This window comes from Microtus ochrogaster, linkage group LG4 (assembly GCF_000317375.1).
Source record: "Microtus ochrogaster isolate Prairie Vole_2 linkage group LG4, MicOch1.0, whole genome shotgun sequence".
Taxonomy (NCBI): domain Eukaryota; kingdom Metazoa; phylum Chordata; class Mammalia; order Rodentia; family Cricetidae; genus Microtus; species Microtus ochrogaster.
In genome coordinates this window covers 44,481,865-44,492,304 of record NC_022030.1, presented here as the reverse complement: position 1 = coordinate 44,492,304, position 10,440 = coordinate 44,481,865, and the positions used below count along the sequence as shown (strand labels likewise).

Sequence of the window (10,440 nt, the reverse complement as noted above, 5' to 3'; positions counted from 1 at the left end):
CCCTGAGTATTCACTGGCCACTCAGTCTAGCCAATAGATGATAGATAGATGACAGATAGATAGATGACAGATAGATAGATGATAGATAGATAGATAGATAGATAGATAGATAGATAGATAGATAGATACCAAGTATTATCTATAATCCCAGAGCTGGAGAAGTGGAGACAGGAGAACCCTGAGTATTCACTGGCCACTCAGTCTAGCCAATCTATGAGCTTCATGTTCATTAAGTCTCATTTTCTCAAAAACTAAGAGGGAAAAGGGATTGAGGGAGGCACTGAATGCTGACTCCTGGCCTCCACAGGCATGTGTGTGCACATACCCACAACCCACAAATACATATACATACACACCAAAAGAGAGTGTGGCAGTTTGGAACATTGAGGTTAAGGACACTCAGTCTTTCTTTAGTGCTGCCTAAGTGACCCATGTGTAGTTTTCATACCGCTGTTCCACTAATTTATCATTACCCAATGAATCATCACAACCGTAATAATAACAAAACAGCTCCACTACTATCGTTAATGAGCTATGACTGTCTGCCAAGCAAACAGCTCATTCAGTCTTGGAAACCATAATGTGGACGTACTTATCCTTCTTCACAGACGAGGAGACAGAGGCCCAGAGAAGATAATGTATACAGGTCATAAGTCTAGGTAGTAGAAGAGGCAGAACACAAACCCCAGTGGACTTGACTATACCACCCTGCCCAACTGCTATTCAACACCCTCTTTCTCAGTGTATTTCTGTGCTCAGTGATCTTGGCACTTCCGTCCACTACAAAGCAAGTGGCTGCAGGCGCTCTGCATAACAAGCTCCACCTTAGTACTTACTCTATTTTCAAAGAACAAATCCCCAAATCATGCATCAGCTATCATGGTGACCCTTCGGACACCTCTGCCGGGGTCACACGGTGGGAAGAGGAAAACACCAGACTCTACCCACCACTCCCTAAATCTCTGTTCCTCAGAGCTGCCCAGCTTCTAGCCAAGAGGTAACCTGGTTAGTGCCAAACATTCAGGAAGGTAGCTATCTATAATCACGTATTTCACAACTCAGCATATCACAACATTATTGCTTCATTTTGCTTTCTTTGGTTTCCTTGGGGAACAGAGGGAGTGGGTTTTGCTCTACAGCCTGAGGGTATTGTAAGGTCTTGTCATTACTTTCTTCCCTGACTCAAAGAAGATAAAAATTAAAATGATTTCAAATAGTATCAAGAGAGGGAAAGGGCTGGGTGGTGGTGACACATGCCTTTAATCCCAACACTCTGGGAGGCAGAGGCAGGCGGATCTCTGTGAGTTCAACGCCAGCCTGGTCTACAAGAGCCAGTTCCAGGAGAGCTAGGGCTGTTACACAGAGAAACCCTGTCTTGAAAAAACAAAAAAGAAAAAGAAAAAAAAAGAGGGGGGGAAGGGGAAAGGACTGACAACAGAAAACAGCACTGACTTCAGTGTTTGCAGCTGGAGAAGCTGAACTCGGATTCTGATAGAACCTGAAGCTGGGCCATGGATTCAGAGGCTGTGTTAGGAAGACCACTCCACAAACCTAGCAAGAGTCACACAATGCTTTCTGCTCAGTCCTGTGGATGTTTGCCTAAGTCAGGACCCAGGAAGCAACGCTAGGCCTCTCCATTGCATGAAGACACCACTGAGGTTCAAACCGGTGGCTTCTCTTCACACAGGGTGCATTTTCCTCCAGGAACACTGTTGATAGTCATACAAAGACATCATGGAACCCAGACCTCAGGGCTGAGAGAGACCCTCAGAGCCACATTGTTGCCGGGTTGCTTGGTTGTGTTTTTAGTCAGAGTCTTACTGTGTAGCCCTGACTAAGCTGGTTCTCACTTATACAGACCAGACTAGCCTTGAACTCGTAGAGATGCACTTGTTTCTGTCTCCTGAGTGCTGGGATTGAAGGCCAGCACTGGCCCTAGGCTCTTCTCTTACCTCACAGGCTATCCCCTGCATTCCTCTAAAAACAGTCTTATCTCTTTACACCTTTGGGGATGCTCCCTACGCAGGGCACAAAAACCATACACGTGATGCACTGGTGGTGACCCATTCACAAACCACCGGCTCCAGGAATTTCTCCTCTGGGCACTTTAGCAGACCAAGAAGAGATGTGAGCCCAAGCTCCAGTCCCCAAACTGAAAACACAGACAGTCTCAAGGAAAATGGTGACCCCTCTCTTTCCTGTGTGAACCAGCCACTTCCAAATGATCCCATTGCCCCCAAGAGCAGCACGGAGATCCTGAGTGAAATATCCCGTCCCTCCCCGCCACCCTTCCCGCACACACAGCCGTGTAATCACTTCTTCTCGGTAACAAGCTCGTTAAAAAGCAATTCTGCCACCTCTCCATAAAGCACGCGCCAGAGAACAATGCAAAAGAGGAGATGCCAATTAATTACAGGATGATCACATCTAATGAACTCTGAAACCCTCCTGCTGCTGGTGACTTTGACAAAAAATCAGGGATGCTGGGGGGAGAGTGACTAGGGCTGTCCGGGCTACCAGGTACAGCCGTGGATGTTCTGAAATGTACCTCTTCAGTTTCCGTGTGGATCATACTCAGAACCATACTCAGAGATGCTAGTGTGGGGTACTGGGAATGTCACACCAGGGTTCTCTTCCTTCAACCCTTGGTTCTCTGCGGGGTTAGCCTTGCCTCTGAAACCAGCCCCCTCGGCCAGGCAGTGAAAAATCCCATGTCCTGTACTGGAAGAACTTAAGACCCCAGAGTCAGAAGTGAGGCATTTCCCTTCCCTCGCCAGCTCTCCTGCCTGTGAGCAGGAAGGCAACCTCTTATAAGAGAAGCCCATCTCACCACAAGGGGAATATGTAAAAGAGGAAGAAATGACCTGCGGCCAACTTGTACCACTACCTGTGTGAGTCCTCTGGTGGGCCTTTAAGTGGGAGCTTTTTGTATAAACTTTCCGGCATCCGTTAAACTGACAGCGGTGGACCCTCTTCTTGTTTTCAGGGCATGTGTCAGCCCCTACCCCTCCTTGTTCACTGTCGCTCTGTCCACTCTTAACTGCGCCAGCTGGTGCCACGGCTGCGGCCGCTGCCACCCCTCCCACCTTCACTGAGCTGAGGGAAGCCTTCTTGGCTACCAGTTTCAACGTCACTGTGCCATCCACGGCTGAGAGAGTCTGTGAGGTTTTGACCAGATGGCGGCTGAGCTCAGGGGATGAGGGGGGTGTTAGTGAGGTCACTGCGTTGAGCTGGGCCTGGTTGACGGCTGTGTAGCTGTCTAGGGAAGAGCTGGTTGGCTGGAGACTGAGGCAGGTCTCAGAGAGCAGCTTGTCCCGAGAGAGTAGAATGTCCACCGCAGAGCTCTTCTCGCAGATGGCGGCTTCCACTGGGAGCAGCAAGGGGTCTAAGCGCCGGAAGCTTTCCTCAATGCACGGGGGAGGAGAGGCATGGAGGAAGCAGTCCAAATCCTCACCAAAGGTCTCCGAGATCCGTCGGGGTTCCGTCTGGAGGTAGCGTTCCAACTCAAGGCAAGTCTGTGGGGGAAGGAAGAAGAGAAGTAACCATCAGAGGCAAAGGACACCCGGAGGCAAACGGGAACTGCAATGAAGGCTTTCGTGGCCAACGTCTGAAAATGCTCTTGCCTATGAGTCTGCTGCCTTTGTATGTACTCTGAGGCCTTCTGCGGAGCTCAGCAAGGCCACATGGATAACTTCAACTACTGTAGGAGACAGAAAACTGGATCCCCAGAAGGACTGCCTCACACTTGTGAAATCCACAGAACCTTTACACCAACACGGTCTATTTCGTCTCTATCAATTCAGCAGCTAAGATGGTCGAAGGACCACTAGGATTTGCCATGGAAGCAAGATGCAAACAGAAGCAAAGATTGTTCATGGTCCCAATCCAATGTTCAAGACAGACTTGAACAAGTTACAAAGCTAAGTCAACTTTACAAGCTGTGTTCTACACATATTTAATCAAAGAGGCAACTTCTGGAGCCGTCAGCCAGAGCCAGCCCTGACTTGAGTCTGGATTCTATGACCACAGGGAATGGATATCATTCTACAAAATGCCTATTATAAAATCTTGAAGACGTAAGACAAAACCTCTATTGTCCTTAGTACATTATAACAAATGCAATTACTCTCCACTATGTAGGAAGACACATGAATCTCATTACTACTGCTTGGTATCTCTGACTGTCCAGCAAAAAATAAGTTCAAAGACAACAGTTAGGACCTATAAAAAGTACCATGTTTGGTGGTGCATAATTTTAATCCCAGTACTCAGGAGTCAGAGGCAGGAAAATCTCTGAGTCCCTGGCCGGCCTGGCTTAGGCAGTGAATGAAAGACCTATGAAAGATAGAAGATTATAAATCATAAAACTTTCATAAAAATTATAAAAAAATAGCTTTTGCAAATCTTTGACCAAGGTGCTCCTAAGTCCTTGAAAGATGGTAGGAGTTCTTTCATGGCAAAAATAAGTTCGCCTTCCAAAGTTCTCCTCAATTTCAGCATTCCAGACTCTTCCATAAATGATCTTGCTGACTTGCACACTCAGCCTACCTCCACTCCCTCTTCTAACGCTAAGGGCAGTAACAAATGTGACTGCTGCAGATTTACTGCCCCACAGTGCTTCTATTCAACCAGTGGTCAGGGTTTATCCTGTTCAGAACATATTCTGATGGCATACGTAGACACATTGTGTCTCTTAGGATTTTATTTTGGCAACATTTAAACCAACTGGTATTGGGTAAGACCAGGTAAATCTTTGTATTTCTGAATGAAAACCAGATTCATGACTAAAAATCAGCTTTGGGCTTCCCAGCTGGTGTCTAATGCCATGAACTAATGAATGCTTTCAGTACTCATTCATCATTCACAGTACAAGTATTCATACAAACAACGCTCATGCTTGAAGTAGATGTGGTCATACACGTGAGGTGGGGCAGCGTCAACAGTGGCGCGCGAGAGTGATGTGAATTCACAAAGTGGGGTGACTGCAGGTGCTTCTAAGTGCTGAGAGGTGAGTGAGGCAGGAACTCTCCCTGCTAACGTGGAGTGCTCATCACGGAAGCGTGACTGAGTTCTGATATTTTACTGCCAACCACACAACTAAATGGCTCCCATCTTCCAGGTACTTTATATTAGAAACAAATAACCCAATACTGCCACCTTCTCAGATCTAGAATTTCTATTTCCTTGCTGGACCCCTTTTTGAATTTTATGCCTAAACATTTCCCCCTCTCTTTCTCCACCTAATTGCTATGGATTATTACCTTTTTTCCACTGCCAATGCCCTCAGTCAGCGCTCTAATGGATTCACTTCTGTGTTATAAAACCTTCATCTTAAAACTATTAAGTTCCTCCTCCCCCACCAGGGACAGTGCTGGGCACTCTTGCTTTGGTCATTCTGTCTCTACCACTTTTCAAAAGTCAGCTGCCCAAGTAATTCTCCCACCCAACACCCAACACCTAGCGAAGTTTAAAAACCCAAACACACACACACACACACACACACACACACACACACACACACACACGGGAACAGAACTGTATAGTTCCCCTAGGCGAGTGTATTTGTCATCTACATCTGTGTGCTCCTCTTATCTCTCCAGCACCTTCATGTAGGTGGTTTTGTTACGCTCACCATTCTACAGCTGTTTCAGTGGAGACAGCCATCATCACAGGGAGCAAGTAAAAGGTATGCTAATGTCCAGATATTTGGAGATTTTTCTAGATATCTATTAGTGTTTCCTGATTACATTTCTTTGTCATCAAATAACAGACTGTAGCTATCAAGCCTTTTAAGTTTACTGAGGTTTACATTACAGTCAAGAGTACAGCTCATCTTCCTGAGGCAGGCAGTTTTAGAAATGACCACTAAAAGATGGCCTTGGGTGCACAAGCAGAACGCTTCTTGCCCTTTTGCCCAAAGAGGAGACGCAGAACGGTCCAGGTAAAAATCAGCTGAGTCATGGGTTACTGAATGTCCTGGGGTAGCTCTCTGTCTCCTGTGCAAGGATTACTGTCACACACCTAGTGTCTGGGTCTGTAGGTGGAGCGTTCCTAAACTCTGTCAACTTATATAGTCTGCAAAGACAGTCAGGGCTCACTAGAAAAATACTTGTTCCATAGACTAGGGTAAAACTAAAACTAGCTAAGCCGGGAAGATCCTGTGATCCCAGAAGACAAGGAAGTGTAAGGGAAGTGGGGTGCAGTAAAGACATCCATGCTTCTCACTTACAGAAGTCTTCAGTGGCCAAATAGAGATAGTGAGGGGAAATTTTATAATGGTAACAGATTACAACCCAAATAAATCAAAACCTCACACTACTATAAACAGATTATTAAATAAATAAATGGAGGGAAAAGATCGTTTTTTCCTTATATGAGATGACAAGTACATGGTTGAGAGAAAGGTTGACAGCAATTAAGAACCCAGCATGAAACAAACAACAAAGCAATAGCAATACCAAGTAAGACTAATCAATGGAGGCTCAAGACGAGAGGGGAAAACATAAGCAGCAAGGTATCTGTCCTCTTAAAGTATCTCCCAACGAGATGTTAAATCCAGAGACAAAAATGATAACTTCTCAGTGGGGAAAGCTGGCAGATACCACCTGAACCACTGTTTATAGTTAACATACTCATGACAAGTCATATTGGTAACCCCTGTATGATACGCTCAATGGGGTACTACAAGATTCTGTGGTATTCCTACCAAAGATACATAAGCCCAATCTAATTATGAGAAAATATGAGACAAGCCCAAATAGAATCCATTACACAAAACAACAACTGGCCAGTTACAAATGGTCATAAACTATAAAGCAAGGTTGAGAAGCTGTCACAGACCAGAAGAGACAAAATGATATGATACTTTAAGTATAATGGATCTTAGACAAATAAAATATTGGGAAAATAATGCAATTCAAATAAAGTCTATAAACTAGCTAATGGTATTTTTCCCAATGAAAATTTCCTGGCAGTGATAATCAAACCTTAGTTAGCTATATTGAAAAAGAGGGGGAGAATGAAATTGAGCAAACATCAGCAAGCTGATATCTCTAGGCTATAAATCTGAAGAGTGTTCATATGTTTTTCTCTATTCCGATGACACTTCAGCCACCAAACTCCAAGTCTGGGTCAGCAGATGTCAAGTTTAATGACACGAATTATGCCCGTCTGCTACCTCACCTTGGTGACAGAGGCTTCTTGCAGCCTGATCTAACAACACAACTTAAGGCTCGATCTGTTGCATCAGCCTGAATCCTGAACAAGCCATTAATCTCAGCAAAGGGAGAGCCAGTTCGCAAGTGCTAGTGATTTCCTTATGAACTTTCAGTCATAGATGAGCTCCGTGAAGGCTGTGATACCCAATTCTGAAATGCATGGCTTCTCTGCCCCGTCAGAATAACGATCCCTGGAGCGGCCTCTGAAGCTATCACCCTAAAAGCTCCCTCATGACCTACTTCATGCTTTCCCAGCCCCTTTGCTACCGAAACAAGCTTGTTAAAGATAACAATCCAAGACCTGGCTTTAGAAACAGGAAGAAGGAGAATTGGCTGAGGAAAGGGTTCCGCATGAGCAGGTGCTGCCGTTCCTGATGATCTGACTTCTGAGTTAGAGGCCCAGAACCACGTGTAGAAGGAGGGAGCTGATACAGAGGCTCCTTGACCTGAAACTCCCTACTTTGTCTCTGTCTCACACCATGCAAATAAACAATAGAAAGTGATTCTAAAAAAATTTCAAACCTGTTACAGCCATAGCCTCTTCTTCTATGACAAGTTCCAGAAACCAAAGTTGAAGGAGAACAAGAAAATTCCAGGCCTGCAGCACACAAGCCTATCAAAAATCTCCTCACTGACAGTAAACAGTTACTGTCATGGGTTCAAGAAAAATGTAAAGCACCTGGATATATGATGTCGAAGTCACCAAATGGCTTTGTTCCACTCTGCCCACTTTATTACAAATTATACCAAACTACCAATCCATTACCACCTCCTCGCCACGCCTCCCTGAAGGGTTTTCTCGCTCATTTTTTTCCTCATTACTTTTCCTCAAGTTCACAGGCTTGATGCAATCTTTCACCCTCCCTCCTACTAATCCTTCTTCATTCAAATCTCAGCATGGAGTCCATGTCCCACAGGAAGCCTGGTCTTCAAAACGGGGTGCTGAGGAAATGTGCTGACTGCCAAATGTTGGAAGACTCTCCTTCCCAAGTCTGGGCAATGATACGTATCTGCAAAACCAAATCTAAGTGTGGACAGAGTGGCGGGATGTCTGGGTGCTTACGATTACGATCATAAAAGCAAGAAGAGCAGGCTCTAGCCTAGGTTCCCCAAGATCGTCCCCTTTCAAACCTTTTAGCCCGTAAAAAGTTTTCATTTTTATCCTTCATCTCAATTTGAACATGAGACAACGCCATAGGTGAAACACTTTTGTTACTATTTAATAACTATGGCAGAACAGGTATTCTGGACTCTGGATCCATGTTTATTCAAGTTATTAAGTTAAATTAAAAAAAAAGTGGAAAGTAAATTGCATTTTGCTAATGATTTTTTTCTGGAATAATGCAAAGTCAAAGAAATAAAAGGCCAGGAATCGATACGTAATTTGCTAATCAATCACTGGTCACTTGTGGTCTTTGTGGCGGTTGTCCTCCATCATAATCGTCCCATTTGTCTCACCTAGAAGGGTCAAGAGTTGAGCCTACACAGAGAAAAGACAATTTCAGGCAGAACACATAGATGCAAAAAATAAATGGAAATATAGACTTGCACTTTTTAAAACATACAAAGTCAGGCTTCCTCTCCCATCAGCCTTTGACCTGACGCTGCTGTTGAGGAAGGTAATGAGTGGCAATGATGGGGCTCCTGGCAAGGAAAGGGTGAGCGTTTGTTCCAAGCAAGAATGTTCACCCAGGTAATCACACACAGGTGAACTGCACTTGGCTGCCCATGGGAACCTCTTTCTGCCAATTATTAGATGCGGTTTTGCCACGTGCTATTAACCACGGTGCCACAGTCCCTAAAGAGCCTCACAGGGACAAAGCAGGGAAGCAACCTCTTGCTCTCTCCAGGGAGGGGCCTAAAGCTCACTTTGTGTGTGTGCTCTGAAATCCTCAGACACATCCCAAAATGGAAATTCAGCATGGTACCAGACAAGCTACTGATGGGCGTGGTCACTTCTAAAACCTTCCTCCCGGGGACTCTGAGCATGTGCATATGCTTAAACTTTCTAGCAAAAAAGAAGGACTCATCCAACTCCTGAAATCAACAGAAAGATTCACAAAGATTGATATGGATGGGAACTTCATGGCTTTGTCTCTTCAAAGAATGACAGGATCAAAGCTGCTGACATATTTCTTTAAAATGAGGTCAGCACTGAAAGATGGAAAAGGAACCAGAGAGATTTGCTACCATCTTTCTCTGTAGCTAGAGGAGGAGAGCCACCACTGACTAACCCAGTAAGCCTGGGAGAGAATTTCAACTTCCTTCCAAGCACTTGAAAAGTCCATTGCCTCAACATTTTAAAGCTGATTGAGAAAGGGCATAGTCACACTGAGAATACTTTAGGACAGAATATGCATACGAACCGGTGTCACTGTCACTAACCCACCTCCTACAGCTTAGACAGTCACTCCCCCAAGCCAATTTTCACCTTCTTGATTTTTATTATCAGCACATTAGGGTAGGAAGTTGGAAAGGGAAGAATTTGAATAAGTAAGAATACAGTATAAGCAACAATCTCTTACTGCATGTTTTAGCTAGTAGGTTAAAAAGAAACTAACAACACATCAATAGCACACTACATAGGTACAACACCATTGCACACTGCTGTCAAAACTGCTGAGCTCCACAAAACAACCAGGGAACTATAGGAGATGCAAGATCACATTCCTCCTGGCTCTTTCTCACATCAACTGGTTGCTGGAGCGGAAACCAAATTAAAGCATCTCCCTCTAGTAATTTCTAAATTCTGAGACAATGTTGGGAAAATTAATTTAATTCCAAATAAACATGAAAGTTAGGAAATTTGTATCAAAATGTCTTCAAGGGCTTCTCCTCCCCCAAATGATTTCCAACAGATAAAGAAAATATTTGTTTGTATATGTTTCCCTGGGGAAGCCAGGAAGGAAGGAGAGGAGCATAAAAGCTTGGGAAGAGGATGGTGTCTTTGAAATTATTTTTCCTGGGTACATGATGTGCAGCATCCTCAAATACCCCTTTCATCTTCCAAGGGATCTTTAGTTGTGATGCAGAAAGCAAATCATCCAAAACAACTCAAATCCAAATAAAATACTAACGTCAGGCACTGCACGAAGCCGAGCTTCAGTGTCTAGGAGAAAGACTGGGCTTCCACCTTCTCCAACCTGGAATGCCTTTCCCTGCATCAACCAGGGATGAGATGGACCAAGCACAAACAGAACCTCTAAACTTTCCCTGCATCAAC

General features: G+C 44.6%; 1 protein-coding gene across 2 annotated transcripts in view; it reads right to left on the bottom strand.

The window, feature by feature from the left end:
- Klf7 (Kruppel like factor 7) overlaps nt 1–10,440 on the bottom strand; it is an 82,890-nt gene that overhangs the window by 39,068 nt on the left and 33,382 nt on the right. Inside the window, exon 2 of one of the 2 annotated variants that reach the window (XM_013351679.2) lies at nt 2,888–3,515. In XM_013351679.2, the coding sequence (XP_013207133.1) occupies nt 2,888–3,515 (628 nt within the window). The remainder of the gene's footprint in view (nt 1–2,887; nt 3,516–10,440) is intronic. The other variant, XM_005361479.3, reaches the window with a different exon arrangement.